Genomic DNA, 24,390 nt, shown 5'->3' with positions numbered 1-24,390 from the left:
TGCATGTGTTCCAGTCGAAACAAAGCACAGCTATGTTTATGAACGTCTGCACCAATGGTTCCCTTCCCAAAATAAAACTCAAAGTAATACAGAGAACAACACATTAATTTGCCTCCATTATCCTGAAATTGGAGGGAACATTTTTCATGTGTGTGTTCAATTTTCTTAATGGTTTCATCTCTGTTATAATAAAAAGAGAACTTCCTTTACTCCCTAGACATTTTTAAGGGTGATTCACCGGAAGCAGCCAAAATTGGTCTATTCCGGTTGCTATTTCCTTCCCCTGTTCAGAAAAAGTTTAGATTTCAATGCGTGTAGAGAAAGAAAAGAAGGAAAAACATCTGAAATCATCAGTACAGTAAAATAATTTGCAAAATGATGAGCTGCGATGTAAAGTAATAATACTGTAGTATTAAATGTGTCCGATCTTCAACACCCTCCTTTAAAAAGTGGCCTGTTAACAGTGTTTTTTACAACTGCTGCAACAGAGACTCAACTCTTCATTAACATCATTTATATTCAACAACTTCCCCTGATGTTACTCCACAGGAAGAAAGAGCGAGATCGTTCAATCACTCCCTCCCTCCGTCTGTTTCCTCCCACCATCCCGCCATCGCTCCCTCTGCCAACTCGTTTACAGCGGAGAGTTACAGAGGCCACCCAGTGACACACAACCTGGCACCCACGATGACACGGGGTGTCACACATACTTGTACCTATTATACGCATGTGAATACATCCACACAAAGTGATGTACACGCACAGACATCCATATACTTGCACATACACACATTTGGACCTGGAGGCTAGCCCAGAAATACGCAGACATGTTTTATTGTGTACAATTTTACACACAAATGTATCCATCTGTACACAGAAACACATCTCCTCACACGCATACAGAAATGGTACACAGACTCACTCTGATTGCTCATCAACTACAGTTGGCCTTCAGTGATCATACAGTGATGCTAATGAAGTGTGAGAGGAGGGATGAGAGGAAGAAGGGAAGACGAATGAAGTATGTTGGTGAGTGGAGAGCAAAAAAAAGAATCATGAAGGGTGGAAGAAAGATTTGGTCAAGTAGAAGAGGGAAGTGAGGAAGGAGGAGGAGGAGGAACACTGGTTGAGGGGATGAAAAGAGGGGTGAACTCGTGCAAAAAAAGGAGAGGGGTGAGGGAGCTTGGAAGAAAAAGGTAATGATGAGTTGATGAATGAGGTAGCCTGAAATGTCTTCAGCAGTGCAGCCCAATGCCTTGAAAAAAAGGTTTATAGCATTGCAATATAAAGTATGTGTTTGTTTTGTTTTTCCAGATTACCTGACAGGCGTTTGTTACAACTTTGTTACAGGAAACCTCGAACAGTCCACCAAGAGTTTCAACTCGCAATGGAGTACTTGTTTGCTTTAAACTTATCATTCTGCAGTGAGAACAAACAACCAACACAGTTTCCCAGTTTGTCATCCCCAGGTAACAGTGAAACAGATATAATAACTATGGAAACTCAAGAAAGGAAAAGTAAAGGTGATATAGATTGAGATTGGGGTTTCTGAGGCAAACTGGGATTCTCACGGTTCTTACTGTTTTTTTGCTCTGGGAAGTAGCAAGGCTGCTAGTGGTAGCCATGTGCTAATGCTGTCTTTGCAACTAGAATACCACAGGGAACCTCCAGGCGGGAGGAAAGTTGAAGAGTTGTCTACTTCCGCTTTTAAAAAAAGTAGTTTAAAGTCTGAATTTGCAAAACCTAGATATTAATATCGTAAAAATATGAATATAAAATAGAAGAGAGTAGACGTCTGCAGGAGTCCTCCCGCAGGACACCGTTTCGCCTCTGCAGACGCTCACACCGTAGTAAAAACAAGCAGGGCTCATGAAGTTTTAAAATGGGATACAGCAGGAGTGCAGCACTGTAACTGTGGGCCAATAAAGACTTCTGTGTGTTTGTGTGTGTATGTTTGCAGCAGTCCCAGCCCCATAAAGGTTTTATCTTGCGTGTCCTGGGGCCTTGTTGTCGAAAGACGCATCGCGCACTCAAAAATGACCCGTGTTACTACACCCTGAGGGAGCAGAGTATATGGATCTAGTTTTTTACTGCACTGTATTACAATCCCAGCATGGTGTTTGAAGATGGGACAAAATGTGTGTATACATCTGTCTGTCTGAGTGTGTGTGTGTCTGTCTGTCTGCGTGTGTGTGTGTGTGTGTATAATCTTGGTTGGAACTGTGTGCATGAATCATTTTATTTTATGTGAGTTAGTATAAATAAGACTAAACAATCAATCTGAATGATGAGTAAGAAACCAATGTGATACACACCAATAAGAAAGTAATATTGGCCTTGTTTCTTAAATTGGACTGCTTTAAAAAGGACCAACTTTAGATGTGATGGCTGATGGCTGTGAACATATCCGCCCAAGTGTGACAACTGAAAAACACTAAAACTTACTTTGCTTACATCAACAAAGAAACACATTCACAAGGAATATGTAACATAATTCTTGAAAATCATTGCAGATGCCAATAAGGCAGATATCTAAAAAGACAGTATTCAACAGCACCAAGTATGACTTCAGGCCTTTGTCTAATGACTTGGTTGACAGCATGAAGTTGTGAGCATCAAAGTAAAGCAATGATGAGAGTCTTGAAGGGCTGTCAATATTCAATGGGGGGATTACAACCACTACTCCTTGGGACTTTGTTCTGAGGGGACAGGGGTTCACTCAAAAAGGAGGGGTAAAACTTGGAAATGGGATTGGGACACACTCTTCCGTCAGGCAATAACTGAAACAGGATAAGTATGAGTGTCATTTCTAGATACTTATTTGAGAGTCAATTCTACAATATAATCAATTTACAGGGTAAAACAGCACAGGGCCCAGTTAAGATCCCTGTGGTACATCATGACCATGAAGTATTTTTTTGCTATTAAGATTTCATGGCTGCATCTTAAACCTGAGGCCAAACTGATCTGTGGGTCTGGAACCAGGTCAATTCTTTCAAAACTGTAGTACCACCCACAAGTGAAACAGCTGACACACTGTAGAAAGACATGGGAAAGACCGGAAGACGGTGAAATTATGTTGGAAAACGGAGAATAAGAGAGCACAAGAGTCAGTATGCCTCTGCTTATCAGGTACTTCCAATCTAAATGGTTCTCCTACAATTTCACTGTCTGCTTTTTCTGACAGCCAGTGAAAAACACACACACACACACAGTTATACATTCTGAGGAAGAGGTGGTAAAAAAAAAATGATATAGAAATGAAGGGGAAAAAAGGGAGGGAAAGGAGTGAAGATTTAGGAGTAATGGCTGTTTTGTTGGTGATATTAGTTTTTTTTATCACCTCTTCTCCGGTGGCAGTTTATAACCTGCCTTATAGTGTGAATGTGTTTGTGACTGTGTATTTCTGTTGACATGTGTGTCTGTGGCAAATCAGGAAAAGTGCTATTAAATCTTTTCCGGGGTCTGCGTCTTGTTTTCTCAGAGAGAGAGAGAGAGAGAAAGATTCAAAGATAGAGTGAAATAGTGTGTGTATGTGTGTGAGAGAGTGATGGAGAGACAGATAGAGGAAGACTCAGCCCACCAGAGAGGAGAGAAAAGATATCACCCAGGTGGCGGAAAAGATGGAAAAATCAGTTGCACTGAAAATGACAATCGCTCCACTAAAATCAGTTTCTCTCCCGATTCAGCAGCAGGGGAGGTGATAATAAGATGGTCCAGATGATAAGAGAGAAAGGTTTTCCTCCTGTCCATGTGCGGCTTACTTCCACCTTTTGTCTTTCACTTCACTTTGAGTTTTCATTACATTTTTGGGGTTGAAAAAGTAACTTTAAACAGAAGGAAATTAAATAGCATTTGGTTTGAGGCAAATTTTACTGTTTCTCTGATTTTAAGTATAAAACCTGTTTCGTACAAGTTGGGTCTTATATTTTCATAGTTCTGGCCACTGGTTATAATATAAAATATGAAATGTTAATGTTGGTTTGATTAAAAATCTGTCTGATTGTCTGACTATCCGTTAGCGATGTCATAATTCTCTAAGGAATAAACACATTGATCCTTTAACCAAAGTAAAGCAAAATCAGGAGTGCCCCTCTCATGTCTCTACACACCAGTGGGCCTATTTATTCTAATTTTACTTAAACTGAACAGAATGCATTTAATTAGCATGTTAATATTTGAAATACGTCTAAAGTTTGAAATATTTCTTTGCTCACGCTATACATTTGCTAATTCTACTCCTTAATTTTCCGTATGTTGCTTTCCTATCAGTAATACGTCCCAGGTCTATTTCGCAGCTCCTTGAACTCAGCAGTTCATCTCAGAAAGAACAGATAAGCAGACACACACACACACACACACACACACACACACACACACACAATCCACCTCAGATACAATCAATTCAGCTCTTCCAGTGTTAATAACCACCACATGCTGCGTGTTTGAGTGGAACAAATTCATATTGGAGACGTTTTATTGAAAACCAGATGTACATCCGTTCTGCAGTAATGCAAAAAAAAAAGAAAAAGAAAAACAGATCAGTTCCCAAAGTCACCATTTAATATTTCTTGAACAGAGAGTAGCACTCAGTCTGTAATGTGTTGTCATTTTGTCAAGCAACAGTATTTTCAAAGGACGCTCATTATGGCTGTGTAAATTATAGTGTTACTTTGGTAAGAGTTGGTGCCACTTTTAAACCTCTCATTTTAGTGAAAAACACAGCAAAGACATCAAATCATTTTGCTTATTCATTTTAAAATCATATCTCCTATAAATCGACGGATGGGAAACCTTTTCTGACTACAGAGCTGTCAGATTACAGAGCTGACTGAGTGTTCACGGCTTTGGTCATGTGGGAAAAAAAGTGACACCATGTTATTTGAATATGCGACAGTTCAGGTAAAGAAAAAAAAAAATCAACATCAGAAGTATACTGCATTCCTATAACAGACTGCACAATTGTTTTCTATATCCCAACTTGTGGTGGAAAAGACTTCTGTGTGAGCACACCATCCACCTAACATGCCTGTGACCTGACAGTCTGAGCCCTGCTTGCTGCAGATTAAAAAAAAAAAAAAAAAGAGGATGATCCTGCCTCACCCTCATGAATGCACTCCACCTGAGGAGAAAAGGTCTGACTCACCCGTCGACATGCTATACAAGCGACCTGCTGACTTGCCCTTGCATCATCCTCCACATCTCCTGGCTTTGTTAACATGTAAAAGGTGAGAGATGGAAAAGTTCCAACTTATTACAGAGTCCAATGAATAACACTGAACCCTTTTAGGATTGTTTTGTTGTGGCATAAAGTCAAACCAGTGCTCCACCTGCTTCCTCTTAAACTAATCTAACAGAATAAGACTTAATATTGTTTCTGTGTTTCTTTCTTTATGTCTGGGCAATCTCTCTCAATCAGTCGCTTATTTACCAGCTCAAAACTGCTGCTGACTTTTATATAAATACGTTTCTCCAAGTCCTGGGGATTGAGTGCTTTCAGTTTGCAGTGTGTGTGTGTGTGTGTGTGTGTGTGTGTGTGTGTGTGTGTGTGTGTGTGTGTGTGTGCATACACCTGTGAGTAACACACTCCATACTCCCTCAGGCCTCTTACTAGGTATAATGAATTCAGCACTTGTACACACAAATACACACAATGGGAACATCCTTCTCGACTGCCTGGTCACAAAGAATACTTTAATCAAAAGATTCATAGCACAACCACACAGCCTCCATCTATCCTAGAGGAGAGACAAGAGGTAGAGAAGAACTTAGCAAGAGAGAGAGAAAGAAAGAAAGAAAGAGAGAAAGAAGGAAAGAAAGAAAGAAGGAAAGAAAAAAATGAGATCTGTGTTGGGTGGTGGTGGGGGAATAGGGCTGGGTGCAAACATGAGTATATTTTACACTCAACGGGGAGGCAAGAATCATGGGAAATGAGATCTGATTCCACTCTCTTCACAACAAACTCACTGTGGCAGACACCTGCTACCTGCAACTCTTTACACACACACAAATACACACACACACACACACACACGCACACTCTCCAGAAGTACAAAAACAGAATAACAGATGCAGACGCACACATACATAACTTTCAGACAGAAAAACGCAAACAAACACCAAACGTCTCGAGCACATATTCATGCACACACACTCAGCATGTACTCCATCCATCTGAGTCCACCTCTGAACAGGAACAATCTCGTTGTGTTCACCCCCAGAGTCCTTAAAACAAAAGCTGGAGACATGTTTGTAAGTGAAGCTGTGCAGGTTTGCTTTGAGATGACATAAAGTGACAACGCTCAAGGTCGCTGCTAGCCCAATACTTAACTCAAGTTATCTGATCACCTCAGCCTTTAAGTTCTCAAACTGTTAAGTATTAAATGAGTGAAATAGGAGGCAAACTTAGTACATTTTTGGCCTGTATTTTCTCCTTTCCACCAAAACTGTGGATGCTCCCAGTTTGGTGCAGACAAAAGCCACAGTAGCAGACTTCAGTTTTATTCAAAGACAACATCTCTGTTAATATCAATTTAAAAGCATTAACTTACAACTGTACTTAACTTATTATAAAGGCAAGGATGGGTCTTCCTTTTCCTCTGCTTCAAGTGCTGTTCTGTGCTATAGTATTAATTAAGTTGTTTTTATAGTCTTGTTTTTAAGGCTCTTTTCTTTCTAAGCCTGAAATGTGAAGCTGTCATCGTCCTCAAACTACAGCAAAGATGGCAAAGCTGCTTATGTAGAACTCACGTCTTATCGCCAAGGCAGTATGTGACTTCCTGACCAGGTTACCCAGAACACACGGGTTTCCTTATGCCTTCATGATACTGTCATCAAGGAGAATATTCACGAGATGAGGGTTACAAGGCAACCATGCCTCATCCTTCCATAGTACAAACACAGCTTTTGATCTTAAGCTAATTTCCCCAAATTTGTGAGATTGTGTCAAACAGCTGCATCAGTTCTGCCAAAGTGTCCGTGAACATGAAAGTAAACTTGTACCTGCTCGCTTACTGTAAGCTGCTGGGGGATAAGAGTCCCAGATAGAGTCTAATCTCTGAAATATAGAGACAGACAGAGAAGGTGGGAGAAGTTGAGGAAAATGGAGGAACGACAGAAAGAAGGAGCCTAAAAGAGACGCTGATCCTCTTAGCGTCACAGAAATACTCCCAGACAGCTTTTAATGAAATGAGAATTATTCTTAAGTCTGTCGGCTTCACAGGAGCACGAAACAGCAGGACGCTGGTAGTGGACACATCTCTTCCTCCAAACTCCAAACTTTTTTGGCATTTAGCTGCTCTCATCCACGTGAACATACAGTTAGACAGTTGATGAGATGGCGGTGCAGTGACACAAACAACTGAATAGACTGTCAGCGTTGTCAGCTTTGGCTTCTCTTCTCTGGTCAGGGTCTCACTGGTTAGACCTCTCTTCCCATTTTGCCTCCTTATTTTCCTTTTTGTTAACTTTTCCTGTACAAGTTTCGTATGCCTCTCTTCACCGCCATACTGTCGTGTGGCTTCTCCCCAGTCTTTCAACTTTTCCCCTCCCGATCACCCTCTCCTCTCTGCCACCCTCACTTCTCTCTGACCCTCTCTCTCTGCTTCTCTACCTTTTCTTTTTCTCACCTCCAGTCCTCCCTCCTCCTCCTCCTCACCTACCTGTTCATGCATTACTTATATTTCTCTTCAGCTATTCTGTGTGAAGTGTCCACTTTCTCCGACACACACACACACACACACAATACAGACGCGCATGCGCACTCACAGGCCGATGCACATGAAAGAGCAATGGACGTGGAATACCAATGACATGACAAACTTCCCAGCGTACACAACACAACACACACAAACTCACACATCCCCTAAGGCGAGCCCTTAGGAACTGGTTAAAGAGGCAGGTGGAGTGTACACTTTATGGGTCTATGCTTCTCACACTTGCAGACACATTCACACCCCGATGTAGGCAGATGAACAAACTCGCAGAACTTTTCACAGAAAATACAGGAAGGTTTTCGAGTTTTCTTTCTCCTACGGAAGCAAATCTCTCATAATTTAATTACATCTCAAGCTGACCATTCATTGACGAGGTATCTTTTCCAAGAAGTGCCAGAAACATTGGGCCTCATTCATGAACCGTTCTTACGAACAAATTTGTTCTTAAGTCCCACTTACGAAGATTTTACGAAGATTGTGGCATTCATGAATTTTTTCTTATCTAGGATTTTTTCTTAGGCAAGAACAAATCCTACAAACACTCAGGAGTACTCTTGCGCACATTTCAGTGCTGAAATGTTGGCATGGTTGTGTTTTCTTCTCTTGTGTAGTTCAATAAAATGCAATATTACAGTGATAATTCTGTCATATTTATTCATTTATGTATTCATTTCATATTTTTGGTAATTTACAAAGAATTTATATTCTAAAATAAATTAAATGTGCTAATGATTTAAGATAAATCAAGTAAATTGGAAACATGCCATCAATTAGTAACCCCTATTTATACGTGGCATTTCTCCATCCAAGGCCCGCAAAACAATGGCATATATATTGCTACTGCGGCCTTCATCAATGTAAGAACACAGCTGCGAACAATTCTGAGGCTTACGAAAGAGTTGGTGAATCTGATGTAGGGTTTTCTTAAGGAACCTCTTAAGAACAACTTCAGAAAGAATCTAAGAAGATTCTTAAGAAGATATTGGTGAATGAGGCCCATTGTTCCTGTGTCCCTGAAATGTAGTTTTCCCAGAGAGAAGAATACTAGACATTACACATAGCTGGTGCAATGCCTCTATTTGATACAGGGTTATATTAGAGTCAGAGCTAAATTTCAAATCTTTCCCTCATATGTTTTTTCCACTTTAATTTGATGCTGGTGCTGTTTGTTGTCCACTTCATCCTTATTAGCTCTTTTCTAAACATATTCACAACAATTAGAGCCTTAAATCTGTTTTCTGTCCAATATGAGTTATTTCTTACTTCTTTTTTGAACAAAAACACAGTTTTCACTCCACTTGCAGTTGGTTGTGATTTTCTGTTTCTGTCACCTTCCAGCATTTCACAATACTTACAGCTTCCTGTAGATGTTTCAAATTAAAAGTCCCCAATAGCCTATGGGAATAATGACTCCTCTATTATTTTCCTTGGAGAATGCATTTTACATTAGGTTATCTTCAGATAGCGCCACTATATATCAAAATATTATCCAACAACAACAGACTGCTCGGTAAAGGAAACTGTTCTATACACGTTTGGCATTTCTTATGTGTGCCTTTTTCAGTGTTTGACATCTCATTTTGGACTAAAACACCCCACTTGGAAGTCAAACATACTTTTCGAGTGTCATTTTTCTAAATTGCAGGTTTGTGTTTGTGTTCACACCCAGTGGGAGTTCGGAGCGTCGGTGGGTTTCCACACATTTGACACGTGGAGCTGAGCTGTCCGCTCTCCTATTGATTTCCTTATCAGGGAACAGACACATAGAAGATGCCGGGAATGAGCTCTGGGCTGCAGAAAGCTCTATGGACACACAAGCACACATGTGCAGACACACACACACATTCAGAGACACTTACACACCGCGGTGGCACTGCTGAGTCTAATTCTTGGACTACAATCAGCTTTATGACCACCCAGGGAGACTTAGAAAGATGGAGCAGTATTCCTGGGGAACACACACACACACTCTGCATGGTGTCCACAGGGCACTGGCTGACAGTGGCTCTCCTGGATCTGTGCTACGCCCCACTGAGTCTTATCTCTGACAGACAGAACACACATACTGCTGCCCAAATAGCCATACACAACACACACTCATACACACACACACACACACACACGAATGCAGATACACAGCCCAAATAAAGCCCCCCTGAGACACAGACGCGTCAGCATGCAAGCTTGCTCACTTTCTGACACACACACACATGCACGTACACACAAGCACAGTCGGGGGTATGGTTGAGACCTTGTTGCCCTGGGGCTTTGACTGCATCTGTTCGACAAGAGCCATACAAATGAGAAACGCACAGGAGCAGAGAAAAACATCTGCGTGTGTGTGTGTGTGTGTGTGTGTGTGTGTGTGTGTGTGTGTGTGTGTGATTGTGTGCTTTCAGCTGACTGTCATTTTTCCTGACACATCTTCAAGGACATCCTTTATTATTTGATCGCACATTGGACAATGACTGTAGTTACGTGTGTGTGTGAGAATGCATGTGTCTTGTTACAAAAATCCTGACTTTTCCTCAACTGTTAAAACTTTTCTCAACTTCTTTCACTAGTAGCTTGTTTTTGTACTTTTCTTCTTATCTCCTTTAATACCAATTCATTCTCTACCGTTTAATTAGATATTTTCTCATGACAACAATACCTCTCGGTGTCACTAATGCAAAGATGAGTCCATTTGAAAGCGAGGCTGGGAGGAGGTCGTGTTTACAAGAAATGGCTGTCACTGCGTATTTTCTTTAACATAACAGCGTTAACTTACAGGAAGGTGTGAAGCAAGGCGGAGGTGTGAATAAGGAGAGAATGAGGAAGTGAGGGGACGAGACAGACGGAATACTGAATGATGGAAAGATGGGGTGCGAAGTTGAGCATGGTATTAATTATACAGTACCCTCAGCCTTTTTTATTTTCTGAGCCTTTAGATGAAGGTGTCAGCGCAAGTAAAATGGGAAACTGTTTTTCTTTTCTGCAGCAGACGAGGATATAATTAAGAAAAACAAAGAAAATACTGGTTGTCCACGCATTGTTGTATTTTGTGGTAATCTTTTCATTTCCTCGCAGCATTTGATTGTTTGCCGCTTCTGTGTGTGAAAGACGCTATTTCATTCATTTTTATTTTTAAAGTTATTCATTGTCTTCAATGTTTCTTATAAAGTATGAAGGTATTATGTTTTTTTTTATTATATAAAAAGCTGTATTTCTTACTTCGAAAAATATAGGACAGACAAAAAGTACCTTTTTAATTGTAGAAGAGGGCTATCTGTTTGATTCTTGTAAATCCCGTCTGCTTCAAGCATGGCTTAAAACTTTTAATGATATATAAGAATGACACAAAAATGACAAATCAGAATGAGGCTGTTTTAAGGGCCCCATTCAGCCCACTGTCTGCCAGCTGAATAGGTCTGGTTTAGTGTTTGCATTTAAGGCCACTAGCTTAAAAGCCTATTTGGTTCCGGAAAAGCTCACATCACTTTGAAAAAGTTTGAGACTGTGGGTGTTGAAAGTGATTTCTAAAGGACGGGAGACATCAGCCACTCTCCACCATCCCCGCCTCCACAGTCTCTGCGTCAACTTGACGAGTAAGTGATTGTTTAGTAGTTGCGAGTACATAGGTAGGGTTCAGTTTGTGCTTTCGGGACCGCATTTGTGCGAGCAGAGTAGAAGTACTCCCTTGCGAGGATGCTGTTGAGGATGCTATGCTCAAATCACATGCGCACAGAATGCCGGATTTGAGAATATTTAATCACCATCTGGAAGATGATTCGCATGGTGGCTTGAAATGTTAGTCATTTCACTTTAAGATAAATATTATTCTATTGAATTATTGATGATTTTAAGTCTATGTAATCTGTCCAAATCTGCATTCAGATAAAGCTCCATCAGAAGGTGCCCTCTGAGTGTTTATTTTCAGCCTTCTTTCTTTCAGTTTGTCAATTTTTCAGGAAGACATCATCTGTTCGGCCGGCCAGCAGTGTTGTGTCACAGATTAACATGCATGCATGAGCACGTGGGACACACACACACACACACACACACACACTCAGTGCACAGAGCGGGCCCTGTAACATGAGAAGTGTCTCTCTCCAGATTTCCCCTGGTCACACCTGGCTGAACAAAACACTAATTAACCCTGATTTCACTTAGCAGCTCAGGGGGGACCCACAAATACACATACACACACACAAACGCACAACCACATTTTGACACCTCACACATGAGCACACAGCATGAAACAGCATGCAGATACACACAACTAGACACAAATTCAGCTGCACACACATGTTCCCACCACACATGAATGAATAGAATGAAAAAAGGCAAAAATACACAAATGTACAAATCAAGGACAATAACACAAACTTAGCAACAGCCATAGCACTGCGCTTCAGGGAGGTGTGCTCAGTGATGTGCACGTGTAATATTGCGTATCTCTCTTGTTCACTGTGCTGGCATGGACTACCCCTCTGGCACAATGCATGGCTGACAGCACCTGAGCTTCAAACTCTCTCTCACACACACACACACACACACACACACTCACACAAAAGACAAAGACATACACGCTAAGAGACACATTCAGCAGGACAGACACTCACACACATACACACATACACACACGCCACATTTGGACGTCAGGAGTACAGCTTGTGTGTTCTGCTAACAGATGGTAATGACAGTGTCAGTCCCTGGACTATCATCTAATCAAAAAGCACACATACACACCAACACACACACATATATACACACTCCAGCCTCCCTCCAGATTTAACATCCTTCACACCAAATAAGGTTAACAGCATAATTCATATTAAATATGCATTGAGAACATAATTTAGGCCAAAGCCTCTCCACATTTAAATGTATTTCAGTGATGCAGTTTGAATTCCATTAAAAAACAAACAATTCAATCCCCCTGGCACCAGATAAAGATATTCTTATGTGTAATAGAAATAAACATAAGTCACATAAAACAACATAAGGCAGAGATGTGTGTTTGTCCAAATGTACCTCAGGAATCCAATTTTTACTTCAGTGAAAGCTTTGTATTGTTAGAAACGAACCTTCATTCCAGCAAATAACGATAAATTGTCATAGTGTAAGAGGGCCTGATACACACAAAACATTCCTCTGTGTCTCCACCTCAAGGTCTGCCTATAAATTTGGTTGAAGTGCAGTACAGAATATTGTCAGAGGACAACCGCAGAGATCCAACCAACCAAACATAAACTCAGCTCTACACTGACTGAGCAGATGTAGCTTTAGTGTCTTCAGTGTCAAGGACACTTCGAAAGGGAATAGAAAGTTTGTAAGAGGTATTTTGTCAGCTTTATGTGTTCAACTTTAAGAGAGACCGGAAAATACATCTGTGGCTGTAGTGGTACCCAGTTCTCTACCCACTGCTAACTCTTTAGTATACATCACTTTAAGACAAAGCAACCAACCAGTGTCAAAAACTAAAAATGAAGCTATCATAATGTTATAGTGCGTAAGTGCTTAAACGTTAGCATACAGAAACAGTTAACAGTTAAACACAGCAGAAACAGTTCTCACTGTTAGGAGGCTCCGTGTTAACACTTACTCAGCTCACTATGTCACTGCAAGTGATCGATGGTTAAGTGCTAACACATTAACACAAGCTATGTTGAGCGATATACGCACAGAGCTAAAACTATTGCATTACAGGCTTTGTTGAGTAATAGCAGGTCAGTGTTAACATTTATAGACTACGTTGAGCAATAGCAGGCTCACTGCTAAACATTAGCATACAATCGCGCATCAGCATCATGGACGTATAGTGAGAGCTAATTACAGCACCGCAGACGAGCCCTGTTTAATCCTTGAGAAGCAGCTCAGTGTTGACGATAGAAGGCTCACGATAACCTTTTAGAAGATAGTATGTTGACCTGCGTTGTTGCACTTTTGCTAGCCTATACATGTTTTTTGACAATTTAGCATGAGACAATTCAAGTCGAGTGAAGTTTAATGTTGAAAAAACATTTCCATCTGCCAAGAGTAGAGACAAAGATTGATAAAAAAGCACAAAACTCAGAGTACAAAAGAAGGGGAGTGGGAGAGGTTAAGGAATGTAATTATGTCTGACAACAACAGATAGCTGCGATGCTTTAATTCTATCAAAAGCCTTACAACAACATTATCCGTCCTCCTCCGTACCTCACAGTCCTTCTCAGCCTGACAGACCTGTTTTTTGCTGTTGTTCACATGAACCATGTGATGGAGAGTGGGATGGCAAATCACAGAGATTCCTTCATATTTTCCTTGTGTATTGAGTGTCAGCGCAGAGCTGACTAGATCGCATTAGAGGATTTGAATGTCCTCAGCGAGGGGATTTGTTTAGCAGCACAGATAAATACAAGAGGGACAGAGGAAACAAGAGGTGAGGATGGATGGAAGGAGAATAAAAATGGAAAAGACAGGAACAGCAGTGAAGGGAGAGGAGGAGCAAACTTTTTTTTCTTATTTGCATTTAATCTAATGGCTGCTTTTGATTTGTAGTCAAATGACTGTTTGCTGTGAGCACTTAGATCCAAATGTTCCGATTACATTTTAGCTTAAGTAGCTTCCAAGTGAGATAAAACATTTTTTATTAGTGTTTGCCAACATTGTGTATTCACTGCTTGATCGTGCATTTTATTAAAACTACAAGTACTTACTTTGTGATATATTTATATCCCACAATGTATTTTTTTTTTAATAGCTTCCCCATTACATCACAGTGAAAATAGATTATGTTCCTAACATGCTCCATATTTCTGTTTGGAATCTTCCAGAGTCTTTAGTAGAATTTAAATAAGAGTTCTGTGGGGGTTAAAGAGTGCATGTCCACACAAAGGGCAGACAAGCATGTAAACACAACAGTCAACAGGGTTCATCGGGGTGTTAGAGGCGAAATGTAGGCTGGAACTCTATTATCCCAACTTCACCTGTTTCCCTGCTGAATTACAGCTGCACTTTTACCTTATCAAGACAAAATGTTGGGAAAAACTCAAACATTGACACTTTTCAGAATAAATTAACACCTTAAAATTAGATGACTAGGATGAACTGCAGCCTCTAAAAATATTCTGTGTTTTCTATTTTCAAAGACATAAACAAATTGTGGGTATCTGTATCAAACTTTGACAGAAAGTGAGGGAACACAAGCTGCAGAAGCACGGGAAGAAAATTGAACTGAAAGACTGACAGAGGCAGACAAAAATGGAGAGAAAGAGGGCTCATTGTGAGTTCTAGTCACTGCTCTGAAGTCTGTTCAGTATTCAGTCCTCAGCATTCTCACAGCACTAATGAGCAGCAGCCAAACACACACGCATACACACAACGAGACACACCACAACGCAGGCTTGTTTGTCATGTTCTCTACATTAAAGAGGTTGTTGCATTTTACTGCATCCGCGCTGATCAGATTTGTCAAGCACATCTCTGCTTTCACCCATCTAAATTCATCACAAACACTCTCTGCTTTTCAAGTGACTGGCTGTTTGCGTTCCACTCGTGCTTTATGTGAAACCGGATAAACAGCACACATACCTTTGACAATGAGGTCGGCATAGTTGGACACCCCTGACCCGCCGTCTGATCGGATGACGCAGCGGTAGCGGCTGGTGCTGCGCTGGGATGTGTCGCCGACGCTGACGGTTGCTGAGAAACGCCGGTGGTTCACAACCCTGGTCACCATCAACGCCGTGTCCTTACCGTTCCACTGCTGCGTGACGGATAATAAAGATAAGATGAGTAAACATTGGCAAAATCTTTACAGCATGTTTTAACCATGAGGCAACCACTAGGGCCTTAAACTGCTGTTCCTCAAATGGTGACTTGAGGACGTCCCCATAGACAAACTTTACGACATATATAAACATTTCTGCCTGTTACAAAACACGTATTTGGTCTCTGTAGCTAATTTCCCGCTCTTTTCTATCACAACACATTTTGCTAAGCTGCCTGTTGAAGGTGTAGTACAAGACATCACAAATAGATGTAATTTTGGCTTGCAACTTTGCATATACTGTTCGTTGCCAGTTGAAAAGAACTGCATGTTAAATATTTAGAGAGTTAAATATGACACCTGTCCGTCAACTGAACTGGCCCTGACTTTTTCAGTCCCAACATCTTGAGAAGGCGGCTGTAGCTCAGTGGGTAGAGCTGGTTGACTAGCTGGTTCGAATCCCGGCTCCCCAGGGCGGGACTGAGCTACATATCGAAGTATCCTTGAGCAAGATACTGAACCCCAAAGTTGCTCCTGATGTGCAGTTGGCACCTTGTGAGGCAGCCACTGCCATCAGTTAGGGTCCTGCGATGAGCTGGCGACTCATTCAGGGTGTACCCTGGCCTACGCCCATCGAGTAAACTGGATTTGGCCCCAGTAAGCCCCGCAACCCCTTAGGGGGGAAAAAGTGGCAACATCCCGCGACCCTCACAGATAAGCGGAAAGAGAACGGAACATCTTGAGAAATGCATTAGAAGGAGCTTGAATCTTCAAAAAATTCTTTCAGAAAAAAAGCAAGACTAAGCACTTCCACACATCTGGGGGACTCACAAGAGACCGATTAAGGAAAAGAACAATTAAAAGTGCAAGACAGCGACCAGCCAAAATAGATATTAAAGACTTTGCAGGAAACAGAAGCAATTTCAAGTGAGCAGATCAGACAATAAATTAAAAAATGTCCTGCTCCCACTTTCTGCTTTGCATATGATCCCCCCCATCTCCACATCCAATCTTCTTTTACCACTGTAGTATCATCCAGCAATTTGGAGAAACATGCTTTGCCCAACAGACCTACAATCATGAGGGTCACCGCTCTTCATTGCAAATGTCATTACTGTACACAGCAGCATTCTCAGTGGTATACACCCATGTGCAGCGAAAACATGCAAGTCTGCCAGTGCATGTGAATTTGAACCAGAATGAGAAAAGATGCATCGATGCACAAAACATGCACGCACACACACTTGTCACTTGTACCAAGATGGAGTTATCGGTGCGAAGCAGAACAAGGACTTTTGATCAATCCTGAAATAGAGCTGGGAGGGCTGCCACTAACTTTTCATTATTTATTTTAAATAAAATTGTATAAATTATACATAACTCAATTTGCTACATTGGTTTTATATGATTTATACTTTTTATCAAAGCGTTCAATGGAATATTTGATGGATCAACAGATCAGAGTCGATACAAATCTTACAAAATGATACCTCACAGAAAGTTCTGGTCCAGTTTAATCACTGTTCTAAATCAGTCCCCTACTTTTAGAGAAATTTACGTACTTAGGTCAGCTTTCAGGGGTGAATCAAGCAGAACAAATTGCTACACTCTCTACAAGTGACCGTGGAAAAACAGCCCTTATACACACTGATGTGTCCTGATATGGGAAAATACGAAGTCTTTGACTATTATTTTGAAAAAAATGTGTGAAAACCTACAACAATAATGACACGATTTATTGCCTTCACCTGTAGATGTGGAAGTTTCTAAACTCGGATATGTTTGGTGATTAATTCTGACCTTCCTTTATACGAGTGCTGCATGAACACTGTTGATATCATTCCTGTACAAATGTGCTGATAAGAAGGGACTAACCTGTAGCCAGAGTTTATCATGCTGAGACCATTTTCCTCCAGCAGTACACTGAAACGTTGCATTCTGACCCACGTTCACCTCCACATTCTGCAGACGCAGGAAGTGAGGCGCCTTACCTGTAACACAGACAGTAAAACAGACACTGTATGAACATCGAGGAAGAGTATTTCCTAAAGATAAAAAAGGGTATTTGTGGTTGTACCAATCAAACTGCTCATGTGAATATGTTTTGTTGGTATCATATAATGCATACAGTCTCCAAGAAAGGATGTAAACTACGGCTATTACTTTTTCAGAAATCGCTTGTACCCCAACCCATAAAAACTGAAGCCTGGTTGTTCGGAGTGAGGCAGGGAAATTCAGGGGATGGAACGAGGCACATGAGCAGGCAGACAATGAGACAGACCGGCAGACACTGGATGACTTCGGCCTGGCATTAAAACCAGCCCGCCATTGGTTAATTTCATTTTGACCGTCTGCAGACAGAGATAAGTCTAACAGAGTATGCATCGATCATTTAACAATGATAATTTGCCGCGACGCTAATGGTCAAGTTGCTGCAAATGAAAAGGACTTGGATAAGAAGGTTGTTCTTTGGTAGCCTTTCTCTATTGGTGCATTCTTCTTTGTCTTCCTCTTCTTGTGCATTACCTCAGATTCTTTTTTTCTAGGCTATTTTCTTCCTTCCTCTATGAAAACCTCTACTCTCTTCCTCTTGCTTGCCACCACTGACTCACCCACTTTGACTAATCTGATTTGTGACTGGCACAGATGAGCTACTTGTTCGCTGCCAGCCATTCAGAAAGGGGAAAAAAGGCTAGCAGAAAACAAAACGAGACCGTTAGGAAGACAGAAAAGTGAAGAGAGTGCTGAGTAATAAGTAGGGTTACAGGGAAAAAATAAGCAGTGTAGAAGAAACATGTAATAATTCTGTCAGCTTCATCTACATTTCTTCAAATGAAAAAGGAAAGAGCTTCTGGCCGCAGCTGTTCCTTTTTGTTTTTAATGCCTTTTAAGAATTTATGCATGATGGTTTATACTGTGTACAACTCTTTCCTGTAGTTTTTAAAATCTCCAACAAGACTCGTTGTCTAAGAGTAACAATCCTGTTTTGTTTTATTCAACAAATATGCCAGTAAAGTTTAATTGAACTGAATAAATTAGGAAATCACGCTCGAGAAAAAGCACAGTGCCAACAAGATTACACAGTGAGAATGCGAGAGAATAATACTGAGTAGACAAAGTGGGGTAGGCAGGCCGCAGAGTGTTGCAGTAAGCAGTCCGGAGTTCTGTGAAGCAAAGTGTTTCTGTCGGATTTGAGTGATGAAGACCCTGAGTTTGGACCTTCTTCCTGGCTCTCTGCAATCTGTCTGCAAGCCTCACAATCTGTCCTTTACACAGCCTTCGCGTGTGTGTGCGAGTGTGAGATAGCTATAAAACAGATGATGCTCAGTGGGGCTACAGTTGTGCAGGGTCAACCGTTATGAAACACACACACACACAGAATCACTTACGGCAGGGGTGAGCCAGAACTCGTATGTCGTCGATGGCGATGAAACCCGGATGGCCTTGAACTGAAACTGCTTCAAATATAACCTGAGAGGGGAAAGAAAGAAAGAAAGAAAGAAAGAAGGAAAAGAATCAGCTTGAGACACAGTTTTCTCTTTAAATAATGCATCTAAAATAACTTTCTTTCTTCCACGTACTGCAACATCTTGACGCCCCTGCGAAGCTCATATGGAAACCCCAGGGGAATTTTTCTACTGAAAGTCAGCAACTATTCCTCTCTTCACTTCATCCCCTCATCCTTCTGTCTTCATCCTTATGCCAACCACATATGCCGTTCCTCCTCCTCCTCCTCCTCCTCCTTCCTCTCGTCATTCCTCTCCCATCCTCCTGCTGCATTCTTGCCTTTTTTCAATCTTTGGTGTTATTTTCCTTCTTCACCTCCGCTCTGCTATTTCTGCTCCCTTCATCCTTGATCCCTCCCTACTCCTCTCATTTATTCTTGCTCTTTCTGCCCTCTCTACTCTCTTCACAAGCTATTTTATTCTCTTCCACTAATTGCTCTTTTGTATCTTTCTCAATTTCAGTCCCATCGCACTACTCCTTTATTTTTTTTACTGTTTTAACATTGTTCTCTCCCACAGATGAACTCACACACTGCCAGGGTGACAGACAGGCAGCACTGTCAAGGGGCCATGCACTCCTGACCCACACATAAATACTCATACACAAACACACTCCGAGGACGCACACACATATACCTCTGTGCTGTCAGGATCCTCAACAGTATAAGCTGGCACTCAGTTTGAATACTAAGGACGTCTGGGAAATCTTTACTCGCCTCTTTTCCTTCAAAAAATAAATCCCTCTCTCTGGCGCGGATGTCAAGAGAAGAGAGAAACTGATATTGGGTTTTTATGTGACGGGTCCTCGTATGCAAAATTCTGATCTTTCACTTCCATAATGTTCATTTTAAGAGTGATCTGTATATCTGTAATCTTGCTGAATTGACTTGCAAGTGAATAAAATATGGTTTGAAGAAAATCTAGATCTTACATTTGCTATCTTTTCTGAGTCCATGTTTTTTAAACAACGTTGCATAAGGGCCATATCCCATTATCACGCCCCTGTAATTACTGATTGATAATGATAGTGACCCAGCAATACTATCTTCAACTCTTAGAAGTGGTACTAGGACACAGGAAATGCTGGGGCTACTTGGTTAGCATGCTAACAACAGTAAAAATCTCTGCAAACAAAAACATGTAGTCAAACATGAATAATGATGTGTTTTATCTAAGGCTATGTCAGCAGTGGGGAGCAGTTGATCTGTTTTTCACTTCTAGTGCAAAACATTTTTTTTTCTTTTAGTTCAACTGTAATAACCGACTGCAACATGCATATTTCAAATTTGGCCTGTTCAAAGGAGAATGACAAGTTCTCTCAGAAGTTTGTTCTTGCCCTGGCAGAGCTCTGTACTTTAATATAACAATGTTTTTTGCCCTTTATGAAAAAGAAAGTGTAATTTCTCCATGGGAGGTGTCTCCTCATTAGGGAGGGAAACACACACATTCAATGCACTTAGGTTACCATTGTGCTTCAGATCTGTGTACGCCACACAGGGGGCGCCTTCATTTACTGGACGTAGTTCAGTCATTCGGTAAAACACAGTCGCTTTTGTGCTACCTCAATAAAACAACACAGCAGGGTACACCTCCGCACCTTAGACAGACCCACACACACACACACACACACACACACACACACACACGCCCACACACGGGCAAAAGTGAGAGTCATTAAATGGTAAAGGTTTTGTGTTCCAATATTAAAGGAATACACTAAAGGAGAGAAGCCTTTTAATCATTTCACTACCTGTTAAATGATGAAACTTTATCCACAGCTCCAACCAACCATCACACCATAACTTAAGCTTAACGGACTGCTTGTGTTGTAGACTTAATACTCTTGAGCTGATGGTAGACACCTGCAATCACCTGATATACAGTAGGCCTGCACAGATCATGCTAAAGTGTTATCACATAGCAATATACTCAGCAATGTAAAGAAAGATTAATGTCCTCTTTGTTAAAATCTAAATTCCTCAAACTCCCTTTAATGTATATCCATCTTTATTCTTTTATTATCAGTATCAATTCAAATAGCGTGCAGCTAACTGTGCAGCATACTAACACAGAGTTGCCAAACCAGTCCCAGGGTCCCGGTACTGTGTGTACTTTACTGGTACTAGAACCAGTGATAGGTGACAGAAATGATAAGCCAAACTGTCTGTGATGCAAATGGTCGACAGACAGCATTAGTTATGAAAACACCTGAATATGGTTAGCTTAGCAAAGATCGTTTTTATTGTACTTTTCACACATCAACTGACAATATGAGACAGGCACCTTCTGCAGTCGACTAATCTTCGGCTGAATGTTCACGTTCATAAATTAAGAGTAAATATTGAATTTTGGGTGGAAACAGCCTCCGCAGGACAACTGAAGCATCAAACATTGACCAATCTGCCTGACACATTAGGGAGTTTAATTATAGACCTCATGCACATTAAAAGAGGAGTTTAATCTATTTTGCTGTACGATGAGATGGTGATCAAAGAGGAGCAGGCAGCTCTGTTGCTTCATAATTTTTCTGTGTCATTTTAACAGGCTGCCGTATGACTGTCTCCATCATTTATCATGTGCTCTTACGTCTTGCAAATCAGCTTGTGCAGTAATAGAACTAATGGAAGCTTGTGTGTGTGTGTGTGTGTGTGTGTGTGTGCGTTACCTGATAGGAGTTAGGCCAGAATGTAGAAATGGCCAGCTCAGCCTTCACCCAGCCTTCAGTAACAGTATCAGAGGCGTTCCATACTGGGTTACCCTGAGCGCCTCCATTCACCTGCAGGCAGACAGTGAGAGGACAAGATGAAAGGATTGAACAGGGCGTCTGAAGGTTTCACAAAGTAAAACTGGAGGGTTCTGAGGCGAAACTAAAGTAGATGTGGGATTTTAATGTCTACTCACTCTATTCATTCAATTAACTCTTTATTCCTTCATTTTCTGACACTTCTTCCTTGATAATCGGTTAATTGATTGGCTGATTACTTCACTCGTTAAGTGCTCTAATCCAGTGCTTTGTTAATCCCCTGACTCGCTCACTTCAGATCCTCATCAATCTCTTTATGTCATGTCTTATCTTTTTATCCATCTATATACTCCCTCAGTTTCTGCCTCACTGGCCTGTCTATTCAGGATTCCACCCTCCATCCACAGCTCCCTTCTGACCTTCCCAGCTCTGTACTCTACCCATCTGTCCATCAGTGTCTCCAGACCATGATATAAAACATTCAGTCTCGCGGGTTGAGACCTGCCTCGGCTCGACAACACAAGATCACCACACTGGTACATGCACGGGCCCTGGTTCTTATCTTCAATGTTTTAATCATTTTAGGAATTCTTATTCTTACATTGCATTCGTGTCCAAATAAACAACATGTCATAAGTCTTCGTACTTAACATTTTCTTTATAAAAACACACAGCATACTGGAGTTAACTATATCCCAGCTGAAAGGGAATAGATGAGGTCTGTCATTGCACCTGTCCATCAATCATTCTGTTTCTCACATACACACACAGACAGACACACACTCACACACACACACTCCCGCACACACACACACACACACCTCTAAATAAACATTAAATGCCCCAGGGCTAACTTCATCCCTCCTTGACAGAGAACAGAGGTCTGTTTGTTTGTTTACCTGCTTAGTCTGTTCAGTCTATCAGCCCCTTCATCCATCCCACCCTGTCAGTCAGTCACTCTCTCTCACCCACACACCCACAAAGACACAGACACACACACACACACAGACAGACACACACACACAGACAGACACACACACATACACACACCTTGATATAGACGTTAAGTGTGCCCGGGCTGGCTCCGTCCCGGCTGGACAGGGAGTACAGGAAGTCGATGCAGTGGGTGTCGTTCTCCTTCAGGGTGGGCATGTAAAGATGAGCCTTTTGTCCTGACGCCCGGCCCGACGCGTTCACGACCATGAACGAACCTACAGCCACAGACACAGGAAGAGAAAGGCAGGAGAGAGTCAACATATGATCAGATTGGTACAGGTGAACTTCAGATGATTCCTGCGTTAACGGGTTCTAAGAATAATTAATCCACCATGTTGGACATCTGGTTTTAGTGGTTTCCAGTTCAATTCTGGGAGCCACAGTCATACAATATTACTTAGTTGGCTATGAGGACTCTGATATAGTCCAAAACAGACTCCATGAGTTCGGTTAACACATGATTGGGCTCATGCTTATGTATCCGAGTAGAGCCGTGGACATAAACTGATGTTGAAATTCATGTTACAGATTATGGGATTAAGCATAGAAGGACAAGGTTAGTTTCTATAGTACAATGGATCATGTGGTTGTAATGCTGATCATTTTTGTCATTTGCACATCAAACATTTACTAAAATGACTGTTTTTGTCAAATTCTCATGTGTTTCCACAACTTGTGTTTGTCTTTATTTAAAGCATCAACAGCTAAATCATAGTCTAATGCACCATATGATTGTTCAAGCTTTATTGATAAGAAGGCATAAGAAATAATAAATAAATGATGTAAATGGGGGTTGGGGGGGTATTTTGGTTTTGGTTAGGTGATATATCTTGTGATAGGTAAAATATAAGGATTTTCACAAGATAACTCGATAATATCACAAAAGGAGGTCACCCCAAAAAATACTGAATGGCATTATTGTTAACACACATTCTTAATGTTCATCTTGACTGCCACAAAAACAAACAGCAAAATACAAAATACATAACCACGACTTTAAATCTGTGAATTATAACGGTTAAGTTGAAAATTAATTTGCCTACCATTATCACAAAATGATGAAATAACTCTGCTATGAAGCTACAGGTGAGCATATTTAACTTAAAACAAAATTATTAGTCACTTTTTAGCGAGAAAACTAGTCAGTAAAATGTCAATTAAGTATAAGATATCTTCCACCATCCTAACTTTAGCACGGTTAGCTCCATATAGCTACTGTACATACAGCAACACATGCAGCACTTTGACCACAAGTATCACAGATATGCTAACAGCTAGTAAACATGACGCTAATTAGCTATCGCAGCATCCTTGCTAGCTTAAAGTCACCAAACCGCCTCCAACTCGACGAAACTACAGGAAGAGACGTCATAAAGTCACTCAGTGTCAGTCAGAACAAGGCAGGACGTGACTAGAAACCTTTAGGCCTTTAAACCTTTCTCAGACAGGTGTTAAACACACAGCACGACGTCCTCCATCTTCTTAGAAACACACCTGACGCTTAACGGTTCTCCTCCTCCTGCTAGCATTGTTCTTTCAAAATAAAAGCACCAGCAATTATCGTGTCACTGATGGGTCAAAATTAAGAAACATTAAAGAGGTCATAATAATGCTAATTTTCAGGTTCATATTTTTATCTGGGGGTCCTACTAGATTAGGTTAACATACTTTAATTAAAAAAAATACATTATTTTTCTC

General features: G+C 41.0%; 1 protein-coding gene across 14 annotated transcripts in view; it reads right to left on the bottom strand.

Annotated features, from left to right (window-relative positions):
• The window catches only part of ptprt (protein tyrosine phosphatase receptor type T), a 332,412-nt gene that overhangs the window by 218,369 nt on the left and 89,653 nt on the right, over nucleotides 1–24,390 (bottom strand). For all 14 annotated transcript variants that reach the window (XM_030420578.1, XM_030420575.1, XM_030420579.1 and 11 more), the window contains exons 3-7: nucleotides 22,747–22,907; nucleotides 21,619–21,729; nucleotides 18,837–18,918; nucleotides 17,323–17,438; nucleotides 15,270–15,444 (exon numbers count right to left, since the gene is read on the bottom strand). In XM_030420578.1, coding sequence (XP_030276438.1) covers nucleotides 15,270–15,444; nucleotides 17,323–17,438; nucleotides 18,837–18,918; nucleotides 21,619–21,729; nucleotides 22,747–22,907 — 645 coding nt within the window. The remainder of the gene's footprint in view (nucleotides 1–15,269; nucleotides 15,445–17,322; nucleotides 17,439–18,836; nucleotides 18,919–21,618; nucleotides 21,730–22,746; nucleotides 22,908–24,390) is intronic.

Source organism: Sparus aurata, chromosome 6, assembly GCF_900880675.1.
Source record: "Sparus aurata chromosome 6, fSpaAur1.1, whole genome shotgun sequence".
Classification (NCBI taxonomy): domain Eukaryota; kingdom Metazoa; phylum Chordata; class Actinopteri; order Spariformes; family Sparidae; genus Sparus; species Sparus aurata.
The sequence above is the reverse complement of the archived record's forward strand: the minus strand, read 5'-3'. Positions and strand labels throughout refer to the sequence as shown.